This window comes from Ursus maritimus, unplaced genomic scaffold (assembly GCF_017311325.1).
Source record: "Ursus maritimus isolate PB19 unplaced genomic scaffold, ASM1731132v1 scaffold_31, whole genome shotgun sequence".
Lineage (NCBI taxonomy): Eukaryota > Metazoa > Chordata > Mammalia > Carnivora > Ursidae > Ursus > Ursus maritimus.
The window spans coordinates 26,248,956-26,275,423 of NW_024425675.1; the positions used below are offsets into that span (position 1 = coordinate 26,248,956).

Consider the following 26,468-nt stretch of genomic DNA (forward strand, 5'->3'; position numbering starts at 1 on the left):
CCTTTCACAGGACCCTTGGAATACTTTTGATCCTTATTAAAATGTGTATCGTTTCTCTTTTCCACCAACATGTTTTTACAATTGGATACAGGCCAGCATAGGATTACTCACACAGTTGATGGAAAATAACCTCTTCCCGTACGCAACTTCTGTTCATCAACATAGATGGAACTTGAAATGGAGAACTACCAAGAGGCCATCCCAGTGGGGTTGGTGTAATCTTTCTAGTATATTCTTGAGCCCCTTAAACTAGGTATCCCATCTTCCTTGGAAAAGATAAACATGATCATTCAGTGCATTTTGGGGGTCAAAAGAGCTTCTCTCTTTTCCCTGATTCCCGCCATGGTTTCCTGGACCTCTCCTGCTCTTCCTCATTCTTCCCTAGACCACAGTGAAAGCAGAGGCTCCTGCCTTTCAAAGTCTGGCTTACTGTCCACTTTCATCCTGCCCATTTCACACAGCAACCTGACCTGGCTCAGTGGGTTCTGAACATCAGTGCACATTTGGATCAACTGGGGAGCTTTTGGAGATCTATTAGCCATGCCAATTAAATTAGAGTCATCAGGGATGGAAACCAGAGGAATGCCTTCCCGTTTTCAAGTGTTATTTAGCTTCATTCCTACCTCTTTGTTCCCTAAAACTCTAGTCCTGGGCTGCTGACTCTATTTCCAAGCTTCGCAGCTGAAGTTCCCAAGTAATCTCAACTCCTCATCTTTGTCAAAACCGATGGACTCATGTGAAGTCACCCTAACCTGACATTAAAAGGAAATTTTAGTTTCAAGAGCTAGGAGACCATCATAACTGTCTTCATTTTCTCCCAGTATCTGGTGGGGATCCTATACTCAAGAACACAGGAGAAAGCTTAAGAGTATCAGCTTGTGCTCTTAAAATACATTCTAAAATGACAACCTCCAGAATAGGGAAAATATTTGCAAATTGTATGTCTAAGCATCTGGTGTCCAGAATATATAAAGAATTCTTACAACTCAACCAAAAAAGATAAACAATCCAATGAAGATATGGGCAAAGGACTTGAAAAAAAAAATCAAAAAAGGATGCAACTAGGTTTTCAACACTTTCCTGGTTTAAGTTGGTTAATTTTGCCAGATGTTGGGTATAGCTCTTATTTGGTTGTGAAGGGGGGATTAGGAGGCAGAACCTGGTTCCAGAAGACTGGTTACAAATACATAGATCTCCTTTTCCTGGGTTGCCAGATAAAATATAGGATGCTCGGTTAAATTTGAATTTCAGATAGACAGTTATATCCGTAATCTCTGGCACATACTCACACTAAAAAAAAATCTTTTGTTGTTTATCTGAAATTCAGATTTAACTGGGCATCCTGTGTTTTTATTTGCTAAATCTGGCAGCTCTGCTCTATTAAGGGACCGTGTTGTGACTGATGGTTCACCCCTGGTTCCAGCTCCCTGCCGTTCTGTATTCTTCCCCCAGATCCAGTCTCCACTCTACAGCTGGAAGGGAATGGCCCTGTTTGGCCTCTGTACATTTGCCAGGAAATAATAATCTGGTTGTTATGTGAGGGTTTCCAGCATTGTTCAGTGCAGAAATTATTCAGGTATGAATCATTTGGCTCCCTACTTGGTTTTGTTTTGTTTTGTTTTGTTTTTAATGTTGTATGAGAACCATGTTATCTCGTTTGTTCTGACATGGGCTGTAGTTCAGTCAGGGCCAGCTGTGAGGAGGGTGGCTCTGAGGGGCCCAGGAGGGTGGTCTTCTCTCTTGAACTGGACATTGGTGAGCAACCTACTCTTCTCAGGGAGACCGCGTTCTATCGCTTCTTTTTTCCTGCTGTTTGTTTGGTGTATGAGGTGGAATGCTGTCTGGGCATGTGGCACTGTCCACCATAGCTGTGGCTGAAGCCAGAGATGTGTCCACGGCATGTGACATGGGTCACTGAGAATATCCGCCACACCCACCAAAACACTCTCAAGATGGATTCTCCTGAAAGACTCCCTCTTCATCTGCCCAGCTGTGTGCAATGTGCTGAGTCACCGCCATGTTGAGTGTTCAACAAGCTTGTCTTGAGTTCTCACCATGTTCCTGGCAGCTGTGAGAGATGCCTGGAACCTAAAGGTGTCTAAGACGTTGCTGCTGCCCTTGAAGAACTTAGAGGCAGCAATTCTTAAAAATTAAAAAAGTTTTTAATTGTGGTAAAAAAGCACATAACGTTAAATTAATCATCTTAACCAGTTCTAAGTGCAGTTGAACAGTGTTGCATTTACTTACATTGCTGTGCAATGAATCTCCAGAACCTTTTTATCCTCCCAAACTGAAACTCTGTATCCAGTCAACAACAGCTCCCTGTTGCCCCCTGACCACGCACCCCCCACCCCTCCAGGCCCTTGCAACTAGCATTTTCTTTTCTGCCTCTGTGAGTTTGACTACTCTAGGTATTTGAGATAAGTGGAATCACACCGTATTTGTCTTTTTGTGACTGGCTTATTTCACTTAGTGTAATGCCCTCCAGGGTCAGCCATACTGTGGCATAGAACAGGATTTCCTTCCTTTCCATGGCTGAAAAATAGTCCATTGTATGCATAGACCACGTTTTGTTGAAGGACACTTGGGTTGCGCCCACTCTTTGCTACTGTGAATAGTGCCGCTCATATAAACATGGCGTACACGATCTTCGAGATCCTGCTTTCAATTTTATTAGGCATATACCTCAAAGCGGAATTACTGGATCGTCTGGTAGTTCTATTTTTAATTTTGGGGAGAACTTCCGTACTGTCTTCCATAGTGCTGTGCCATTTTACAGTCCCACTCACAGCGCACAAGGATTCTGGTTTTCACATCCTCTCCAACACATGTTATTTTCTGTCTTTTTGATAGTAGGCATCTGGTGGGTGTGTAGAGTTGGCAGTTTTGAATAATAACGGAAGAAAACCCACTGGCAGGTTGAATCTGTGAAATGCCATGGAGGTTCTCCCAGTGACTGGGCCGTGTTCCGCCTTCGTGCGGGAGGACAGTGTAGAGGCATTTAATCGAAATCTCTCGATCTTAGATTCCTCTGCTGCTCGGGCACTGCATTTGGTAGTTTCAGATACTTCGAGAGCTAGTATTTAAGGTCTTCCATGGGCACAGAACAATATCATGAAGGGATATAACACATGCTTTTAGGGGTAACTGTGTAGAATGTGTGAGAGTTGACTTGGTTCATGTGTAGTTTCTCTGGGAAAGTCAGTCACACAGGGAAAGCTGAAGCTCGGGAATGTATCATTTTAGGAAGAAAGAGCATTGAGTAGCTAGTGAAGAGGGCAACTTTTCTAAGAAATTTGCGCAAGTGCCACTTCACTATGAAGGGATAGAGTTGAATTGGAACTCTTAGAGCTGTCAATTTGTATTAGTATTTTATGCTACGTGTTGCCGTCATGTCTATATGATGTTATTTTCTTTCTTTCTTTCTTTCTTTCTTTCTTTCTTTCTTTCTTTCTTTCTTTCTTTCTTTCTTTCTTTCGTTCTTTTTAAAGATTTTATTTATTTATTTGACAGAGAGACAGCCAGCGACAGAGGGAACACAAGCAGGGGGAGTGGGAGAGGAAGAAGCAGGCTCCCAGCGGAGGAGCCTGATGTGGGGCTTGATTCCAGGACTCTGGGATCCCGCCCTGAGCCGAAGGCAGACGCTTAACGACTGACCCACACAGGCACCCCTATATGATGTTATTTTCCAAAAGTATTTAAAATACCTATTATCAATCTAGGGGACAAAACCCCTTTCCCATAAAAAAATGATACTATGGGGCTTATGAAGGTATTTAACCAAATTCCTTCTCATCTTTATTGCCCAACTTTCCTGCTTTTTCCCCTGAGACCTCACCAATCTATATTTTTCACTGAAGTGTGAGTCACACACAACATTATATTAGCTTCAGGTGTACAGCATGATGATTCTACATTTGTGTATGTTGCAAAAGGATCACCACACTAAATCTAGTTCACATGCATCACCACACAGCTATGGAAATTTTTTCTTGTGATGAGAACTTTTAAGATGTACTGTCTCTCTCTCTTTCTTTTAAAGATTATATTTATTTATTTGAGAGAGAGCGTGCGCACAAGCAGGGGGAGCAGCAGAGGGAGAAGCAGGCTCTCCCACTGAGTGTGGAGCCCCACATGGGACTCGATCCCAGGACCCTGAGATCATGACCTGAGCCAAAGGCAGATGCTTAACAGACTGAGCCACCCAGGCGCCCTAAGATTTACTCTCTTAGCAATTGTCACATGTACTGTTCGGCCTTATTAACTGTAGTCACCATGCCGTACATTCCTTCCTCCTCACTTTTTCTTTTAATACCCTGCCAGTTTGCTTGAATTTTGTCTGTATTGCTACCATCCGAGGGTAGTTGCCCAATTATTCACAATACTTTTGACTGCCCTATATTGAAGAAATCTCCCCACTGGGGTCCAGGTGAGCAGCCTACATAAACAAATGTAGGCAATTTAGCCCCTTTTCCAAGGGAAATGAGCAGGCAGTGTTTGTTTGGAAATCCTTTTGTAAAAGCACCAGGTGTTGGCCGCTTTCCTCTGACAGTCGGCAAACCCAGGGTCCACAGGAAAGAGGCAGGAAACCCCTCTGTCAGTTGACCCCAAAGGGCATAGCTTCCAGCTGATGTCCTTGACTGTGGTTCTTTGCTCCTGAATCTTTTCACCTTTAGACACGTAACATAGCAATTGACTTCCTTTTTCCCCGCGTGGTTGTCTAGGAGGAGAATGTTTATTTGTGAATAACACCCATGTTCCAGGACAAAACCAAGGACATATGTGTTCTCTAAAATACATGAAGTGCTTTGTCATTACAAGACAGAATCAGCGGGAGGAATATTTAATAGCATTTCTGTGCATGCTTCTTAACCTTATACAGACTCTTTGGAGAGTCTAGGGAAAGGTACGGGCCCTCTGTCCAGAAAAAATACACGCATATATTTTTATGCAAAATTCTGTATATAATTTCAGAGGCCTCTTGGGAAGCTACCAACTCCATTATACTTTATAAAGATTGTTCTCTCTATAAATATTCTTGAACTCCCTGTTATGAATGTTTATTATGATTTATCTTTTTTCCTCCAAATAATGATTATTTTATTTTTACTAAGCTCTCAATTGTATGGAGAAACCTATTACGGCAAAAATGTAAACTGTATGTTATCAAAGAATATATTTTTTTTCTCATGAGTTGCCTTTCATCCTAGACAAAGAGCATAAGAAGCTACTTCAGAAGGGGCAGAGGCTGGGGGCTAGTATGTATTGAGCACGTTCTAAATGCCAGACCCATGCTCGGTGCCTTATGTATGTGATCTTACTTAATTCTGCCAGCGATTCTATGACATGGACTCCAGTCGAATGGATGTGGAACTGAGGCTCATTTTGAGTCTGTCAAACCTTCGAGCACACTTTCTTCGGTATTATGCAGCTTCTAGAATAACATGTATCTTCTTGTTCAAAAAGGCAGGGCTCTAGACAGGATGAGTGCCTCCTGGGGATGCTGGTGGCCTGAGGAGCGGGGAAGAATGGGTGGAGAAGGAGCGGTTAGCGAACTTTCCCAAGGACGCGCTTGAGGCTCTGGTGGGCCACAGAAGGTCATCTTGCACGAGAGCACGGATGCTTGCATCGAAATGGGAAGATGACAGGAGATTCAGCTCCCTCCAATTCAGAGTAATCACTGCACTGCACTCCTTCCCCTAACCAAGTGGGCACGGAGGAGAGAAAGCCAAGAGCAGGAAAGACATGTGGGCTCTCATTAGAAAAGTAGGTCAGAGTCTCACTCTTTTGGTCTGCTCCCAGCCTCTTCCCTTGCACTCTTCATTATGTTTAGAACACATGCCGTGACTGTGGAGGGCCTGCGAATCAAGTTCATTGTGCTCATGAGCTGTTTTGTGGCCGTCAGCGGTATGAGCCACGGTTCACATCAGGAAAAGCTAAACAGTATTATTCTGGTTTGGGATGTTGGGGTCAGTAACTCTGGGGCAGCCTAGATTAACCTCGTTGATGAAAAGGTTTTTTCCTTCTCTAGTAAAAAGAGGATTTTATTTTCTGGAGTTATTGCTCTGGAATTTTTCCCAGCAAACTTTTTTCTTTTTGATAGTTAGCGGAAAATTCACTGGGTCACATCGACTGTCTGATACTTAATGGGTGGAAGTCAGCCCCAGGAGTTAGGCTTCTTGGTGTTTAACCAAAGTGGGAATCAACCCACTCTTTAGGCATAGAAAATAAGCCCATTTAGAGGAATCTCATGAATTTTCATCATGAACTAGCAAACAGCAGAGGTCAATAGGAAACCAAAATAATAATACACTATCTTTCTCATGACTTATATCAAAGAGCCCAGTCAAATGAATTATGAAGAGAGAAATTATACTTTTTAATCCTCAGTGCTTTCAATCAACCATGAATGGTATTAATTCAGGGGAGTTGTAAAGAGCATTTCAATGAGAGAGATTTGAAACAAGGAAGAGTAGGTACATGCTGATAGTATAAAGAGGGTCGAATCTAACGTAGAATTTTAAAATTGGAGATAACCTAGTGCCGCCAATTACATACACCAAAGCCTCGTGACCATTGTCTCTGGCCAGGAACTAGAGTCACCTGCAAGGCTTATTAAAATACAGCTTTCTGGGTCCCGCCCTCCAGAGTTTCTGATTCAGAGTTTCTGGGTGAGCCCAAGAGTTTGTGTTTCTAGCAAGTTTGCAGGGGCTGCTGCTGCTGCTGCTGGTCCCAGACCGCGTCAAGAGCACCGCTCTGCACCATCCCCACAGGTGATCGACACATCCGGGGTTTGCTTGAACACCTGCCGTGAGAGGCGTTGTGACTGCTGCCTCTGCCCGCACACATCGTCCCTGGAGCTTACTGGTGCTGCACAGAGAGTGCTTCCCAGTAACTCTACCCCCGTCCTAATTCTGCCAGCTGGAGTTACTCGGAATACACCTAATCCCCATAGAAATGCCTACACTTACAGACTTATCCTAAGGAAAAGAACAGATAGGCTGTGTTTGGCAAAGAGCGTGGTTCCTTTCCGTGCTAGGGAATGCCTGTTCGTTCTGTTCTGCCCTCCAGCTCCCAACGAGTTTAGGTTTTTAAAAAATTGGGGTACACATAGAACAAAGTGTATAAATCTCATGTGTACAGCTTGATGAATGTTCACATGCGTATACACCCAGACAACTACTTCCGGGCCAAGACATAGAGTTTTTTCACCACCCCAAAGGACTCCTGTACCCTCTCCCAGTAGGTACTCACCCCCCAAAGGTGGCTACCATTCTTCACCATTATTCTGCGTCCCGTGGACAAGTCGTGCTTGCTCGTGAGCGATACGTAAATGGAAGCGTAGAGAGTATTCTCTTCTGTGTCTATGTTCCCAGGCAAAATGACTGTGAGATGCTGTATAAACAGCAGTAGTTCTTTCCCTTTTTGCCCAAGTTTTGTCTGTTGAATTGTCTTACATTTAATCCCCTGTCCCTTTTTCTATTTTGTATATTTTTCAGGTTGATGATAACATTGGCTGGCATGAATCAGAACACCCTAAGTACAGTTGTTGCCCCTTACCCGTGGTTTCGTGTCCCCTAGTCACCGTTATCCCCAGCACCCACGGTCCTGGGAACAGATGATCAACCCACTCTTTAGGCATAGAAAGTAGCTTCACATTATGTCACAGCGCCTGTGTCCCTCACCTGCCTTCATCCAGCACATAGGCATTTTATCCTCTCCTGTCATCCTAAGAAGGCTGACGATAGCACAGGCAGGTATTTTGAGAGAGAGACCACATTCATGTGACTCTTACTGCAGTATGTTCTTATCATTGTATTTTATTATTCACTGTTGTTGTTAATTACTTACTGGGCCTAATTTATAAATTAAACTTGGTCATATGTATGTATTCAAAAAAGCATCGTCTGTACAGGGATAAGAGTGGGAATAAGGAAGGACTACGGTCCATAACATCACTTGATCTTTTCAATACTGTGAGTTTGGTAGACCATTAATCCATTTTGCAGATGAGATAACCAAAGCTCAGTAACTTGCCCCAAGTCTCACAGGTAAGGAAGGAGAGGTCGAGCCAGTATCGAAGGCAGGTCCTTCTGACTCATTCATGATTCCGAGTTCTCAGCTGTGTTATCACGCCTCGCACTCTTGGTGCTTTACCAGTCATCACCAATGAGAGACTGACTCTGAAGAGCGTGCATGTTCCTTCTATTTCCAAGACCTTTCCATTTTCAGCCTTTTTCCCCTTCCTCCTCTGTAGTGGTTCTCAGGCGTCACCAACCATGCTGGTGAGCTGGAGGCTGGCACTTGTCAACGTGCCATTGAGATGTTCCCAGCTCCTTCTTCACATAGGCAGATCTGCTGGAAGCATGTTATCTTTCACACAGCTGTCTTCTATAAGAATGAAATCTTCTATTTTCTGGTTTTCTGGTCACTCCCGAAACATCTGCCCTCGATGGGCGCAAATAATAGGAGAATCAGTTTTGCCCTGTGGTTCCTGTTAAGGTTACACCTAAATTGTCTCTGAAAAATAATTGTCTGTTCTGTTGAAGGACATGTTTAAACTTCCTTTGATTTTAATGTCTAAAAACCATTAGCAAGAGGAAGTTTATTCTTACGTACAAATTACCATGGGCGAATTATGCCTTGTTTCCTATTTTATTTTGCTAATTAGGGATGGCAGATTGCTGGTCAGCTCACTCTGTGTACGGCATCAACTTGAATAGATTTTTTAAAAAAGTGATCAGATGCCTTGCAGCAGTTTTAAGCCTGGCTTTGATTCAGTATCTGGATAAAGTCTCCACATATACTGATATTTATGTATCCTCCATTTTATTTTTATATTCCTCTTGGTGCACGCAGAGCTAAAAACTGATTTTCTCTTGTTAAGTATATAGACGTGGTGTTTGGATTTAGAAAGATGGGTCGTCTGCAAAGTGATTCTCTGTTCTAACAGGAAATGAAAGTCAGGAGTAAAAAATGGGCTGTACTGTACTTAATCTGTCATCCCACTGCTTTTTCTTAAATCATATAAAATCCATTTGTGGATTTATCTTTCTGTAATTCTAATTCATATTTGAAGATTTATGCTGGGGGAAACTTTGGGGGATGTTTTCTTAAAAAGAGCCATAAACTTTCTGGACAAACAGTATGTTAGGACAACCAAATGATTGGTGGGGGAAGGTGTTTCTTCTGGAAGACTTCCATATAGAAGGAGTGATAGAATTAGACCCCACCCTTTTGCAACTCTGATGAAATAGTGGATCCAGACAGACATTGTCGGTGTCTCGTAAAACTATGAAGTGAAAGATCAATGAGGAGCTTTATAACGGGTGATCAGATTGACAGTATGGGAGCCCAGCATCTTTCTTACTACAGCTGAGAGCAGACAAGTAGATACCGTGTGCTTCTGATGTGAAAAGTGGTAAGCGCTCAGCATCACCTGTGAAGTGTTCCTGTCGGTGGTACAGACCCGCATCTAAGCAAGCGTCTAACTGTCCTACCAGCACACAGGGAAGGAGAGAAGATGGAGCTGTGGTTCTCCACTTCGACGGCACATTAGATGCACATGGGGGATTTTTTAAAGTTCAGATGCCCAGACTATGCCCCAGACCAATTAAATGAGCTATCCGCTTGGATATTAATATTTTTTTTCTAGTTCCCCCAGATGTTACAGTGCGAGCCAAGGATGGAAGCCAGGGGAATTGAGGAGGAAGTTAAAAGATAAGACAAGAAAACAGTCACGAAATGCAGAATGTGAGAAATTCCATTGGACAGATAACCAGGGTTTTACAACACGTTTACGTAGCGTTAGAAGAAAGGCGGCAGCGGGGTGGGGAGGGGGGCACTTGTAGATTAAAAGAGATTTAAGAAACATAAACCCAATGTGGTGTGTGGTCGTTTTTTGATCCGGATTTGAAGGAATCAGCCATATCAAGACACATTCTAAAGAATTGGGAGAATTTCAATACAGACTGAGTATATTTGGGGATAACATGGCATTGAGCATTGGTTTTGTAACTTGTGATGATGGTTTTGTGTTTATGCGGAAAAAAGTTCTTATAGTTAGACATACCGAAGTGTCTACGGATGACATATGATGTCTGGGATTCGTTTTAAAATACTCTAGCAAGAGATGGTGAGGGGCTTCGTAAAAACAGATACAAAAGATAGGTAAGAAGTTGATAATTGTTAAAATTGGGTGAAAGGTACCTGGGGGTTCATTTTACTCTTCTCTCTACTTTTGTGTGTTTAGAAAATTCACATAAAAGATGAAAAAGAAGGCATAAAGGTGAAACCTTTAACATCTGTTGTACTGTGATGTATTATCGGTATGAAGTCTGTGAAGTTCATATGGAATATAAACCTGCAATAAAATAAAGTCTAGCCCTCTGTGTCCATGTAAAACAGCCCTCCTTCTTTTCCAAAAAATATTGATATGTGCAGTTATGAATTATGTTTATATCTTGTTTGCAGATGATTCTGGGCCGCCTCCTTCTACTGTTATCAACCAAAATGACACTTTTGCCAAAGTCACTTTTAAGCCTAGTGTGGTCCAACAAGCCAGGATTGCTCAGAATGGCGTTTTGGGAGATTTCATCATTAGATATGATGTCAACAGGGAACAGAGCATTGGGGACATCCAGGTAATGGGCTCATTGTTGCCATTTTGTGTTAGTTGCTTGATACTTTTAGTTAGACTTAGAACGAGGGATTCCAGTTCTTATCTAAGGGAGGAGAACGTTCTGGTTCCTAGACATTTGTTTTAACCTAAAATATGTCTCCAAGGGGACTAGGGTGTTCCCTTCCTATTTCCTGCTTCACTAATCTGGAGAGCAAATGAAATCTGTAATGTAATTTTCCCTGCAGTGTTTTAGATGAAGTTAGAATTTTAGTTCATCTTCAATTTTAATTAAGAGAGCCTGGTCCATGGCTCATTTCCCTTTAGGTTTTATTGCTCCAGAGACAGGGTTGCAATATTAAGATGCATTACCATGCAACCAGAATGTAGATAACTTTGACATCTCAACTTATAAAAACTATGTATTAAAGGAAGCAGGAATTCCAAGTGGCAAGGGCCATAAGGAGGTGGATAATTAAAATTAAATTAGTCAACATAGGTGATAAGTTTTAAAGGGGTGATTTTATCTTTATAAAATCTGTTTCATACTCTGACTTGTAAAAGTTATATAGACTGTCCATTTTAGGTAGTTTTCCTGTCTATTCTGGGCACTACCATTTTTACTTTCTCTTCTCTCCGTCAGGTTCTAAATGGCTATTTTGTGCACTACTTTGCCCCCAAAGACCTACCCCCCTTGCCCAAGAATGTGGTATTTGTGCTTGACAGCAGTGCCTCCATGGTAGGAACAAAGCTCCGGCAGGTGAGTGAGGGCCAACTGCCAATTTTGTTCTTTCTCACTTTTGCCTGGAACCATGATGCACTCTGTGAATAAAATTCAGTTGATGCCACATGTCTGCTTTACCATCCGGCTATTCCTGCCTACACAGAACCTTCCTGAACTGATGATTTAGTCCAGCCATTGACATAAACTCTCATTTCAGGACGGTGTTTTAAGAGAGCAGAGGGGCATGTATTGAAACACTTCGAAATAAAGGGGACTGGCAGAGTAGATAAGGTGAGACAGGAATACACTGAGAGGGACACTCAACAGCATCATTGCTGATGGACTAATTCTGTTTGGTAATCATGTCCTTTCAGAGCAATGGAAGAGAATCATTCAGCCCCGTTGACCTACCCTTAGAACAAAGAACTTCCATCTCAATAACTCAGGAGTGAAATTCTTACAGCATTTAGGTAAATGTTAAAATTCTAGGGATAGGAGGGACATTAAGGGACATGTAGTCTATGATAAAATATTAAACTATACTGAAAATACAAGTATTAAATTTTTTTAACAAACCACTAGAAAGGGCTATTCCTTATCTTACTCTGGTATCATAAATATCACAAATTTGCTTTTATAAAATAATTTCAACTCACATAACAGAAAATAGAAAAAGCTACTGGCTTCCATACCAAATTATAACTCTACATTCATCAAACACTTAGTTCTCTTAGCTTTTCTGTCTTAATTCATTATCTATTTTTATCAATTAATAATAAATATGTGGTTTAATAGTACCTCAAACCTCAAAAGAGATCCCACCCCTAGATCCCATTCCACATGTAGTTGAAATTGATCTTAGCTGATAAACTATTGTCAATATTTTCTCTCAGTTACTACTTTGTAAGTTCTTTTTTAGCCATTTGTATTTAAAAAATCACGTAGAATCTGTTGTTTTTTTTCTTCATGGCATCTTATTTTTCTCCCCCCCAAAATAGTAAAAAAAAATATATTCCATGCAAAAATAGGGTTTGACTCTTTCCTTTCAGGAGATTGCCAGATACAATTTCTCGTTTGTATAGATAACTTCGCCCTGTCAGTCAGTTCCGTGTAGTTCTTACATAGTTCTTGTACTTCATATCCTTGTACAGAATTCAGCCTGCTGGCTTCTCCACTTAGATTGCTTTCCCTTCCTTTTGCACCTCTGACCTTCCATCTGGGATTACTTTTCTTTTGCCTGAAGAATACTCATCCATATCTTCTTAAATGTGGGTCTGCCAGTAAAGAATTCTCTTCGTTTTTGTTTGTCTGAAGATGATTTATTTCATTCTCGTTCTTGAAGGATATTTTTATTGGGAATGGAATTCTGCATTGACAGTGATTTTCTTTCCAATGAAGATAGATCCCACTGTCTCTGGGCTTCCATTGTTACTGTTGATAAGTCAGTAATCATATTAACTGTTGTTCCTCTAAAGGTAATCTTTTATTGTTGACTGCTTTTAAGATTTTCCTCTTTATCTTAAGTTTTCTATAGTTTTATTATGATTTCAGAGGTGGATTTCTTGTTGTTGTTGTTGTTGTTGTTTTTTCCTGCCTGAGGTTCCTAGGACTTTCTGAATTTGTGGATTCATGGGAAAATCCTCAGCCATTATTTCTAAAACAACTTTGGTTCACTTTTCCTCCTGGGATTCCAGTGTTAGAAAATCTCTCCGGATCTTGTTTCCCTTGCTCTCTTCTATTTATTCCAACTTTTGCTTTTCCATACTTCATTCCAAACCTATCTTAGAGTTCACAGATTATCTTTTCAGGTATGTCCAGTCTACTCTCAAATTCATCCATTGAGTTATTTCAGTTATTGTGTTTTTTAGTTCTAGAATTACCATTTGGTTCTTTTCAAATCTGTTCTGTCACTTTTTAGAATGTTTAGTTATTTCACAAAGTTTTTAATAACATTTTTTATTTTCTCAAGCATCATAAACATAGTTATTTTAAAGTCCGTATGCGATCATTCCAAACTTGTGCTCCTAGGATGTGTTTGTATTGTTTTTCTTCTCTCTTTATGTGATTGGTCATTTTTTATTGCATGATGAACATTATTTTCAAACATTTGTTTGTAGAAATAGTTGAAAGCCTAGGATGATGATCTTTTCTGTTAGAGAAGGTTTGGGGTGTTTCTGTCAGGTACCTGGGGGATTACAATCTGGGATCATTTTTTAAAAAGGATTTATTTACTTATTTTAGAGAGAGAGAGAGAGTGCGTGCTAGTGGGGGAAGGGGTAGAAGGAGAAAGAATCTTGAAGCAGACTTGTCTCTGAGGGCAGAGCCTGATGCAGGGCTCTATCCAACGACCCTGAGATTATGATCTGAGCTGAAATCAAGAATCGGCCACTTAACCAACTGAGTCATCTAGGCACCCCCATCTGGGATCATTTTAGTCCATTTTCAGGGCTTGAGTTTTTCTGGGCAGCCCAGATGGCTCAATGCTGAATTTCAGGCCTTTCAAGACTGGTTTATTTCTGAATAGCACAAAATATAGAAGCTTACCAGAGCACCCAGCCCTGGCGGGCTCCGGACTTCAGCTTTTGACTCCCTAAGCTACTAAAGTGATGCTCAGCTTCTCAGATATTTCTTTGGCCTTGACAAACAGCCTTTAGATAACAGTGATCCCAGATACTGAGCCTGCTTCTTCAAATTTTCATCTTTTCCCAGATAGTTTTTCTCACTATTTTGATACTTTCAAGATTTTTAAAAAACATACGTTTTGCGTATTGCTCTTTTAGTTGTTCGCAGTAGGAAGGTTCAGTACAAATTACGTGTAGGTTTTCTTTATGGGCACCATTTCCCAAAGTATTAATCACGCATACATGAAACATTCTTATGTAGTGGTGATTTTCTGTTGATGTTTGAGAGGCCTAACTGCCTTTTCGTATTTACTGAATACTCTGAAAAGTTCTTTGCTTTATGCACTCCAAGTTCTTAAGTGCCATTGTTGTTTTTGTGACTTTGTTGGCTGGATAACACATGCTGAAAGAAGGAGAATCATGGCTTCTTTGGAGACCGCTGTTGGCCATAGAATGTAGTGTTAATTAGGCCTTGCATCTGACCCAATGTGGTCATTCCCATTTGGATTTTGAATCAACTAGCAGTTACTGAGTGGGTGCCATGTACTAGGTTTCTATGTGTGTGTCATTAAATTTCTATGCACCTATAAATCTTCATATTTTCTTTTTTCTTTTTCTTTAAGACAATGACCTTGATGAGGCCAGGATTTGGGTTTCCTCTGGGGGAAAAATAACTTGATGAGGGTATTGATAATTAAAATTACTGCAACCAATCTGAAGTTGTGTTACCACCAAATATCTTGTATTTTGATATTTTTACTTACCCTTATATTATGAATATATCTGATATTATTAAATATTCCTTAAAAATACGATTTTAATGGCCAGAAGGCAGTACTGTTCCACAGAAACTCCTATGAGAATGGGAATGTTCTATACCTGTGGTATCCAGTGTGGCAGCCACTAGCCACATGTGGCTATTAGCACTTGAAATGTGACTGATGCAACGGAAGAACTGAAATTTTTAAATCTTATTTAATTTTAATACATTTAAATTTAAGTAGCCACATGTGGCTAGTGGTTACTGTATTGGATAGTGCAGCTGAAAAACATTGACTCGTGCCACCACCCATGAGAGACTTGAAGTTATCTCCTTTTCTTGCTAATTATAAACCGCATTGGGATAACTGTCCTGATGTAGAAATCTTTGACCATGTGCTAATCATTTTCTTAAGTTAGATTCTTAGAAGTAGAATTACTGGGGCAAGGAATACTAACTAATTTGGTTTTTTTACAGATATTAAAACCACGTTTTCTAGAAAGTGCATACCAATTTATTAACACGTAAAACTGTTACTTAGAGTAAGAATTCCAAATGGATTAAGCAGTGAAACATAATCAATGAACCACACCCAAAAATAAGTAAGAAAATATGTCAGTTAATTAATTTTGAAGTAGGGAAAGACTTTTTAAGCCTAAAAGCCATGAAAAGTAATTTTAAAGGAAAAAAAAGTCAGTAACTTTAGCTATATAAAAATGTTTAAACTTTTGTTTTAAGTAAAAACAGAATAAAAGTGAAGAGAAGCCTGGAAAAATTTATGCAGCAAAGAGTTTATCTTTAATATATAGAGAGCTATTCCAGATCAATGAATATTAATCTTACATAAGAAACGGGCAAAGAATATGAAACAATTTACAAAAGAGGAAAAGGATATTGTCAAACTTTAAATCATGTAAATTACTTACAATGACAGCTATAGTATGCATTTGTAGAATTCAGCAAAATTATAATATTTTAATTATTTCCCAGTAAATATTAAGAAACACCAAAAATGGTAAAATGCATGGTCTGTTCTGCATCTTCACACAAAGGTCATTAAATCACCCAAAGACTACAGCAGCTCGAATGACTCATATCTTCAGCTGTCTGAGTCACGTCAGGCTTTATTTAACCTCAAACCCAATCCATTCTAGTGCATAGGATCTTCCACTCCCGGTGGGAGAACAATCAAGAATCTTCTTGCTAAACCCCCAGAAAGGTAAAGCCTGCCCCAAATTGTCCAGAGAAAACCAGTGAACTAAATCAGGATCTCCTAGACTCACCATTAATGATGAAGCAAAATCAGGCACTTCTTAAAAATACAGCATGGAACATTTTCAACATGGGAGTCATCATGCTAAAGGTATTACACGAATTATTGGCTAAAAAGTTATTTAATCTTTGTAACAATTTGGCCGTCATCCCCGTTTTGATGATGGAGAAACCAAGGCTTTACGGTGGTGGATGACTCAGCTAGTAAATCTGACACTGAGGCCCATGAATCAAACCAGGATGTTGTGGCGTCCTGGGGCAGGTTAGCCGTGTGATGGGGCAGTGCTCTCACGTGTGATAGTAGAAGGTGCACGCGGAGCCAACGTGAGTGCAGTTCGATATCTCAAGAGCCAGTGAAGACGGCTGCATTTCGGGAGGGATTTCCATGCACTGTGCAAGAGCAGTGTAACGATAGACATCGCTCCAGTTGCTGTTCTCCCCTCCTCCCTCATTCCTGGATATTAAAATTCCATTACTTGCTGGGCACTGAAAGTCTGGCGTGCACTCTGCTGGCTTCTAAGCGACAGCGTGGCCTCTTTCCAGGAGAACCACACTGGACCAGCCAAACACATGTCAGAAGCCGCTAGGCAATTTCTAAAGCCTGTCGCTGCCTTGGACTGTTCTGAAAACTGCTGCGTGTTTTAGCAGCTCAGCTCCTCCGAGGCCACAGCACTGAGTGAGCTTAGTTGACGGTAGAGCCTTGTACATAATATCATGCCCACTGGTCAAGAGGAAGATGGCTCCAAGCACGGGGCTTTTGAGATGCGTCACCAGGCTTGGCAATATCGGACATGTGTCACGGGTCCTCTCGGATCCTGTGAAGAATCATTCGCCCCTGGGGGTTCTTGGCTCCCCTCATCATTGATGGGCCCGAAGTACTTCACTTCGCTCATCACAGTGAAGGGCACAGAGTTGGAATTTAACAGTTCGAACGATTGATTTATAAAGAATCGTCGTAAGATTTTTTTAATCTTAAAATGCATTCTCCCTAAAGGGTATGTCAGTACCTGGGCACTTTCTGGTTCTGGTCCTAATCCCAGTGGGAATGTGAGCCTGGAAACCAGGACTTCACCGGCTTAGGAACAGCTACAGAGCCTCCCGCTGGTTGCTGGCACATGACTTGGCTCTGCTTTCTATCCCACGAGCCTTTGTCGGTGAATCTGTTGAGAGGGAGACCTGGTGCTAGGTCAGACAAGATTCCTGCCTCCCGATTCCAGCTTGTAAAACCTCCTGGAGGAGGAGCTGAGAAGAGCCACAGAAAATGTGATCAGTGTAGCCCTTTTTTTCCTGATAAGTTTCATACTTAAAGCCCTGGCACTAGCAAATACACGTCCTCGGGGACAGTAAGGAGAATATATGTCTGTGAAATACGTTATTCCTTGACCAAGGTTTACATCTTCTTCTCTTCCCTTTCCCTAATCTATGTAACTGGATCTACTTTCACCTTCATATTAAGGAACTTTGCTGAGGGACTCTCTCTGGCAACCAAGCAGAGGCTAATGGATCATTTACCAGATGCCTTTCATTCTAGAACTTTCTACAGACTCGTTCCCATCATCTGTGCCATTCTGGGCCAATCCTAGATTCCCATGGAACTTTTGGAAATCTGTCTTCTTTTCTCTGTTGAATGTAGGTGTCAGTTACATTGGGGGTAGAGAGGGTAGAGAACAAGCATGATGCTTCTTATCAGTAATTACCAGTTTAAATTAAGGGGAAACGTGAACATTGTTTGTGCTTCATTCATTGGTTCACTTCATGCTCTAGGTCGTCAGTTTCATCTTCATGTCCAAAATTCAGTTTCTAAGAGCCATTTGGGCACTTTATGTGCAGCCCTACAGGCAAATAGCCTGTCTGTAAGCTCCGTGGATTCGAGAAGCATCTTGTTTTTGATCACGTATTCCCAGAGCCCAGCACTGTGCCTGACACATAGGTAATGATTTTTGCTGAAATACATACCAGCACGTAAACATTAAATGTAGCGCACTTTTGAGTCACAGTAGGTATATGGAGTGGCCAGTGCGTCCCAAGCACTTGAAGCATTTTAGACACATTTTTTCATTGAATCTTTCAGCAATCCAGTGAAATAGGCATTGTTACCCCCTTCTTATAAACGAGAAGGTGAGGGGCAGAGAGGTGACATCACTATGCTAAAATACAGAACGCTGTCAGTAGAAAAGTCCAACATCAAGCCTAGTCTCTCCCAGCTCTTCCCTATGCCATTCTTCACTGTAGTGTTAGACATAGATCCTAACATCAGACCACCTCCCAAGCTTCCAGGCTCTACCTGTCCTCATGGCCCTGCGACGTGATGGGGGTGAGTGCACATAGATGTCAGCTGCCCTGAGAGGCCAAGAGACTTCAGCCAGCAGCTGGTGTCATGAATGGAGCTGTTTTGCTCTGACGCATAGAATTAACTATTAGAGATTAATTATTTCACGTTAAGCACACCATGGACACGGACAGGGATGCAGACTTCTTTCCTCTAATGAGTTGGGTTGGATAGGCTGAGTGCAGGCATAGAGACAGCAGAGGTGGGGAGAGAAGGACAAAGTGGGTGACTGTGAGGTCCAGTGATGTCATGACCTTCATTCCAGCTGTCCTCTTCAGGACCGTGTGGATCTGCCACGGTTTGAATGGGAAGGCGTTGGGAAAACATTAGGTTGTCAAGAAAGTAGCTTTCGTGTGATGGGGATCAAAGGAAGGGCAGCCTGAGGGTCACTGAGTGGCCAGGAAGACTGCCAGACAAGGCCAGCAGAACCCAGAGGGCGTCAGGGGAGTAGTGACCTGGTTAGAGGAGAGAGCTCCCTGAACAAGTGAAGGAGCTCAGGAAAGGAAGATGCAGGAAGGCCAAATGAGATCATGTCTCAGAAATTTGGAGGGTCTCGGAGGTAGGCACTATATGTCTCTTGAACAAATAAAAATGGATGATGGAAGGTTTGGGTGCTCCTACTTACATTTTCAGGCTACCAGCCTTGTTGTAAACATCTGAAAGCATGGCTTCGGTTAATAAAAAAATATCTAGCTTCCCCCTTTCCGGTTTTCTAGAGCAAGGGTCAACGAACTTTCTCGATGGCGACAGATAGTAAATGTCTTGAGCTTTACAGACTAGATAGATGGTCTCTGTCTTACTCCTTAAATGTGCTGTCGTAGCACAGAGGCAGCCCTAGGCCATCTGCGGAGAAGCCGTTTTATCAAACAACACGCAGCAGGCTGGATTTGGCCCCCAGGCCATCGTTTGCTGACCCCTGGTCCACAGGGATGACTGATGGCCATGGCTAGAGATCATTTCAGTTGGTTAGTATTTATTCTCGTCTACTGAGCTGCTCTCGTCCAAACATGGCCACCAGTAGATGCGTGGGTCAGAAACACATTGCAAAACAGAGATCTGGGGCTTCGGGCAGGGGACAGAAGGCAGTGGGGGAAAATGTGTTTTTGACTCTGACTCAGAATATGAGGAAATAAATCATGCACAGAGGGCACAGTATTCTTTCCCCTAGGTCACCACTGAAGACTTGGATTTTTTATTTCAAAAAGATTAGTCCCTCCAAAATGATGATACAGATAATTTTAAATAAGTCGGAGGCACCCATTTAAAAAACTTTATTGTGGAGGCGGTTAAGATTTACCCAAACGAGGCCACATATAAAAAGTTTTGAGACTCTGAATGCAGGCACTGCGTGGCTCTCATACAGAGGAAGTGAACCGGCTAGAGCTCTGAGTTCTCCCGCACGATCCGTTCAGGTGGTGGTTCTCCTAGTGAGCACCTGACAACGCGGTCCTGGTGTAACCAAAAAGCCTAGCTTCTCCTTTCTGGTGTTCTAATTTTGCACTCAGTTCTCTCCGATCGGATCAGCAGACTTTCTCTGTAAAGGGCTGGGAAGGGCCCAAAAGGAAACTTGCTGCAAGTAACAAGGAGATGAATTCTGTCAATGCAAGCGGATTGAACAAGATAACAGATGTGGGAGTCTTATCAGGGATTGCCCCCCCGGCTGGCTGGGGAAATGGCACCTGGGTAGAATTCCTCCTCGCTGCCCCTGCCCCATAGTGTGGCCCTCCCTGCCCCCCTGCAGGACTCCCGACTCTGCCTCCTGATTCCACCTTGGCTTCGGCTTCAGACTCCAGATTCTCAAGGAAGGAGGCAAATATCAATTACATGCAGTGGGAGAGGTTCTAGGCATAGGGGATACAAAGATAAATACGACAGAGCCTTTTCTCTTGAGAGGTCCAGAGGAGAAGCAAAGTCATGTGACAGTTGTATGCAGAGCGCTCCCTGTGGTAGACATGTGTGTATGGTCCGGTCATGGCACAGAGCGGGCACCGATCAGTTCTTTGTAGGAGTGGAGAAAGGGATGATGGACTTCTCGGAGCAGGGGGAGTCGAGTCTGAAAGGTCTTTTAGAAGGTAGTCAAGTTGGTGGGGTAGGAAGGGACAGAGGAACCAAATAGAGAAAGATGGCTAGCATGTGCAAAGCATGGAAGCAAGAGAAAACGCGTGCACCAGAGAAGCCTACTTAAGTCACTCTAATTAAGGACCTTAGAAAAAATAAGATGAAAACAGAGGAGACAAACCATTAAGAGACTGCTAGCTATAGGAAACAAACTGAGGGTCGCTGGAGGGGAGGTAGGTGGGGGGATGGGCAGTAAGGAGAGCACGTGATGTCATGAGCACTGGATGTTCTATGCAACTGATGAATCACTGAGCTCTGAAACTAATAATACACTATATGTTAATTAAATTGAATTTAAATTAAGAAAAAAATTAAAGGGCCTAAGAATTTTGCTGGAGAAAAGAAATATGGAACAATCCCATGTTCATGAAACCAACATGTCTTGTAGGCAGTAGAAAGAATTTTAGGGATGATAAAGAGCTTGAGGTGGCCAACAAAAGATTGATGACCGAGGTGACTAGGAACTAATCCTTGAAGATGGGATACAGTTTTCTTTTCTTTTCTTTTTAAAAATTTTATTTATTTGAGAGAGAGCACAAGTGGGGGGAGGGGCAGAGGGAGAGGGAGAAGCAGGCCCCTCCTGAGCAGGGAGTCCGACGTGGGGCTCAGTCTCAGGACCCTGGGATCATGACCTGAGCCAAAGGCAAACGGTTAACTGACTGAGCCCCCCAGGCACCCCTAGGACACAGTTTTCTTGACAGGAAAGGAGGGAGTGAATTCTTGGCTGGGGAAAAACATGAAGAGAGTTATGAAACAGGAGTGAATATGCCATTGCCAGAAAGTGGGGCTTTGAGCCTGGGACCCTTGCATAAAGCTGGTTCCTTTGAAGGATGGCACCGTCGGCAGAACAGTGGGCAGAGGGAAACTCCTGCCTTCCCTTCTCTGGACCCTCCAGCTCTCCAGAATCAGTCCCCTTCTGCAAGTAAGGATGAGTGTTACCAAAACTCAGAAGAAAAAGTAACCAACCCCTAAGAATGAAGTTCGCCTAGTGTTAGAATCTCTTCCCTCTGGCAACCAGAATCTCACTTTCCAGTCTCATGGTGTCTTTAAGAGCATGGGAAGATGAAAGAGCCACAGGATGTCATGGCTCTCCCTGCCTGGTAGGGGATGACACCACTTCCTCTCAGTAGTTTCTTGTGGATACCGTCTAAGCGTGCTGATACGCCGTGTTTACTTGTTAACTGTTACACTGTTTCATATTTAGCATGGCTTTTTCTCAGCCTCCCCAGTCTTTCTGTTGTGTTCTTAATGTTTGTCAAGGCACATCCCTGGAGATTTATAGTGAGTGGCATAGGGCGGACCCATGGCAGGGAAACGGGAATCATGAGAACTCACACGTAGGAGAAAGTTGAATGAGTCGAAGGGCGGTCAAAGAGTCAGTCACTTACCAACAAAAATCTGTCGAATGAAACAGGCAGGTTCCCGAATCCAAAGATGTAGTTGGGCAGTATAATTTAACAATTTAGACCAGGCACAGGGGACCAAGGATTCAGTCACATCAGTCAGGTCAGTCAGTAGGTGTGTCAGAACATGGATGAAGGACACCAGTTATAAAGGAGTAAACGTAGGTGAAAATCTCTTGGTCCCCATCCTCTTATTTACTTCCTGTTAAAGCAGGAGCTGCACCTGCGGACGGCCACCGGGAGCCTACAGACAGAAGTGGTAGGGCTGCGTCCTTGGCCAGAGTCAGAACGGTGGGATCGACATGGAGAGCAAATCCTAGGGAGTATCAACCTTCCCTATGAGGAGAAGTGAAAAAACAATGTTTTGAGTCTCGAGTTATTTACACATAAAGCATGAAAAATGGATATGCTTAATCTCTTAAAGAATCAAAGATGTTAATGTTATTGGCAGAGAGGCTTTTAGAAAAATGTACAATGACATTATTAGGCAAATGTTTCATACATTTGTCAAAAAAAGGTCAAAACATTAAGTAATGAATCTTAACATTGGCCAGAGCATTAACATGAGAGATCATTGGCTTCTCAGGTTAGATTAATGTGACTCAAACACAAAGGCTTGTGAAATGCGGTTCTGTTTATATTGCAACGGATGTTCTAATATCTAAACCTTTTCAGACCTTTTTTTTTTTTTTTTGGTTAAGGCTGAATTTAGCCAGAATTTAGTATTTAACAAATCATCTTCTTTTAGATCCAGTCCTGAAGTAATACCTGTATTTAGGCTAAGAAGATGATTTTCTCTATGAAATCGCCGCCACTTTCTATTTTTACACAGATTGGGTAAACACATAAGAAATTAGTATCAGAACAGAGCTGCCGTATATAGCCTAACGCAGTACTGCCCTAGAGCGTTCGAAATTGGAATTCAAACAGTAAAGGAAATGACAGCGTAAAATCCTACACTTTTAAATACAGGAACCTCACAATTCTCTTCATAATAGTATGAGCGTTAAAATGTAGAGACCAAAGAAATAGTGTTTTCTACATTTACGTCCAGGTGAAATTTCAAGTTACTGTTTAGCTTCTACTAAACTTTGAAAGCATTCGAAGATGTGATGACTTCTATCCCGAATTTTCCATTTCCATAAAGCAACCTTCCTAGTTTCTCCTCTTTTTGTAAAGAACATATTGGCCAGTAGAAAAATAGTTTTAGTTTCTTTCAACAAGATTTCAACTGACAGAGACACTTTTTTCGATACTTTGTTTCGTGTATTATAGTTCGGAATTTTTATTTTTAATGTAAATTATATAATGAGATTGGTTTTAGGGAATATTTGTGGTGGAGAGGAGACAAGAGGGGTTGTGTGATCACTGATTTCCTTTGTGAGTTCACAGAACCTTCTGAGGTGTCCTTATACAGTAATCAGTGGAGTGACATTTTTTAATGTTTCGGTTTCTTCTCTGAAACAAATCTGTGGCTAGGTTTTTGGGGTTTTTTGTTTTGTTTTGTTTTGTTTTTTAGTATAACGATGATATAGACATGAATATGTTATGGAGAAACAGTCTTTCTCACTCAATTCATTGCCTTGCTCATAAAGTTGGGATTTAAAAAAAAAATCTGATAATTTGGTGGGTCAGTCACAGTAAGATTTCAGAAAACTTTCCTTCGAATCATTGAAAGATTTATAGTGTGTAGATATAAGGTTCTCTTGCCTCTTATGGATTTTTTGGGGATCTTGAAATGCCATGGTCCCCCTGAAGCATAACCGATACCCATGGACTGCAACTTCTCCTGGCACGTCGTGGTTACTGTGGTCTCGACCATGACCCTGACTCCAGGGAGACTTGGGACAGGGCCAGGAGTGGAAGCCTGTGGAGTGTGCACACAGACGCTGGGGTGGCCGATGCATCCAGTCTCCTGCTGCGGGCTTAGACTTAAGGTTGCAGTGAGGATGTGATATTGCCAACTTTCATGGAGTCACAGACTTTTTTTTTTAAGAGAGAGAGCAGACACGGAGAGGGAGCCAGAGGGAGAGGGAGAGAATCCCAAGCAGATTCCCTGCTAATTGAGGAGCCTGACGCGGGGCTCGATCCCACGGCTCTAAGATCATGACCCGAAGCCAAGAGTTGGGCGCTCAACTGACTGAGCTACCCAGGCTCCCCTGAGTCACAGACTATTTTTATTTTGTTTGTCCCTTTGCAGAGAATGACTACAGGGACACACTGACACCCAGGAGCAGGACGCCTCAGGTAGTGAGGGCTTCCCCGTGCTGGCGTCAGGAAGGACCGTGGGCTAACAGAAGGACAGTATAAATATGCCTCCCCCTTCCTCCTGTTACTTGTACCCACCACGGGAGCAGGCTGACCGTAGCCAGAGTTTGTAGTGGACACAGTCCACTTCCTGGTGTTCTGTCTCAGAAACTTAGGGCTGTCTTCATGGTGTGTATCTGTTGATCACAATTCTTGTTTGTGGCCCAGCTCAGATGTGAGAAGGGCTTAAGTTTCTTTGTGGGATTTTTTAAAGCTGTTTATCATAGGCGCTTTTTCTCTTGGGTTCATTCAAAAGGGCCATGTGGAAAAATGAACGGGAAAATGAGCACTTCTCAGTAAACATTTTAGAATAAGGCAAGTGATAGCACTGCTTAAGAGAACAGAATGACCATTCTGCTGAGAACATAGAATGGCTCACATCTACTACCCTTGAACTTGGATTTCATCTATGATGTCATGGCTCCCCTTGTAGGATGCCCAAGGACCCAGACGCTGTGATACAAAAGGCCTTTTGTGTCAGAGTTATTTCCTGTCGAGTGTGGTTTGGTGCAGACACAGAAATAGTTGAGAAAAGCTGCGTCGTCGGGAACCCTGATGGAAGTGGTAACCAAGGGCGGCCAGGCAGCTGGGTTTGTCATGGGCTCCACTGACATTTCACTCTGAGGGTCTTATTATATGGTGCTTCCCTGCTTGTGAAATGTTGAATGGTCGTTCATGACGTGGTAGTTAGCGCAGTGGAATGCTCACCTCCTCGAGGGGCTGTGCCAAGAGTCTGCAGCTGCGAGGGTCAGTTTTGTAGGGAAGGGGGAGAGGAAGTTTCCATCCCTTGCCCTGGTTTACCGCAGGGACCCAAAGTGCACAGGCCAGAGCTGCTCCGGGGCGCTCTCCTCCCTGGCCATGGTGCTGCTGAGGGCCGGCACGCACTAACTCCAGGGACCCGCCTCTGCCCCTGGACGGACACCATCATCAGAGGGCACCATTTATGTCTCTTTCCTGAAGACCCCCTGCAGCAGGGACGTAGCCAACCACACTGAATGAGTGGGGAATCGGAAACAGAGTTTGGGCGTGGTTATTTATATCTACCTTGTTCCTGAAAACACTTCAATTTAAGGACAGAGATGAAAAGCCTGACTTGAGAATAACCCCAAGGCAGAGCTGGAATTAACTTCTAATGCATTGTTTTCAAAGGAAATGTTTCCTCCTTCTAACCTTAGAAAAGTACACATGAGGAGAAGAATTTGTCACCATAAAATAGTTTCAAGCAGAGAACAGTCCCCATTCTTCACGGTTCTAGATGGCTACTACTAAAAGGCAGCTTTAATGACCTGGCAGGCCAAGGTGCTTCCTCACGACCTGAATAGTACGAAGTATGTCCTTGTATGTTGTTAGTTGTATCTGTGTACCTTTCATCTTTCTTCAGTCCAGACACCATCTGGAATGTTCTGGTCTGGACGTAGACCGGTGTCTGCAGATTGCCCTCTGTAAGCAGCAGGGAGCGTGTGGGTGCCCGTGTCCATGGACCGGCGCCTCCAGGAGCTGCTCCCCACCCACAGAGGAGATGCGTGGCTCTGGGGCCGACCGATCTCTAAGCACTCTCTCCTCCTCCTCAGCCACAACCCCCTGTGCTCCTTTCTCTTCTCTTCCTCTGCACAGGGGATGGTTTTCCTGCCTCTTCCTGAGTGCCCTCTCTCCCCGAGACTCACTGATTCCTCCCAGCAGGCTGACCTCCTGGCAGTTGGATACTGTACCCCGAACCTCTTTTCCCAAGAAAGCCCCGTCCTTGTCCCCGAGAATAAACATGGCCGGTGGTGACACGCTGGAAGTACTCTGATGACCCCAGAGACTGAGGGTAGCTTGGCAATGCCGGACATGCAGCCGCCGTCACTCATCACACCCAACCACCAACTGTATTCGTCTCCACAGAAGCTCTGTACAAAGTATATAACCGTATGTCGTACATGCCTATTTGTAAAGGTGCCCAAGGAGGACATTTGCACAGGCTCCGGTGGTCACCTAGTGATAAGTTAACTTCAGGGCATCCTCGCTCCCAGTGGTATGTGTTGGAGTTCCCGGTCTCCAGCAGGCAGGCTTCTTCCTAGTGTGGGAGGGCAGGAAGTGGAGCTTTGGGGGTGGGGAAGAAGGCCAAGGAACATGGCTTGCTGTGACATGCAGGGTCTTTCCCTTTAGGTCATATTTGTTGGAAAGGGCCCTGGGGGAGAGGCGGTAACCATTCTCGTCTGTCTGTCCGTCCGCCTGCACTGGAAGGGTCGACAGGTCTTCTCAGTTGTCATCCTCCAGGCCCTTAGGGTTTAGACCAACCCCTCTCCTGTGACACCTCTTTGCATCCAGGGTAGT

At 42.9% G+C, this 26,468-nt stretch overlaps 1 protein-coding gene across 1 annotated transcript in view; it reads left to right on the forward strand.

Moving 5' to 3' along the window:
- Window positions 1-26,468, forward strand: part of ITIH5 (inter-alpha-trypsin inhibitor heavy chain 5) — a 73,988-nt gene that overhangs the window by 30,502 nt on the left and 17,018 nt on the right. The window contains exons 6-7 of the mRNA XM_040645444.1: window positions 10,474-10,643; window positions 11,262-11,378. Of these exons, the coding sequence (XP_040501378.1) occupies window positions 10,474-10,643; window positions 11,262-11,378 (287 nt within the window). The remainder of the gene's footprint in view (window positions 1-10,473; window positions 10,644-11,261; window positions 11,379-26,468) is intronic.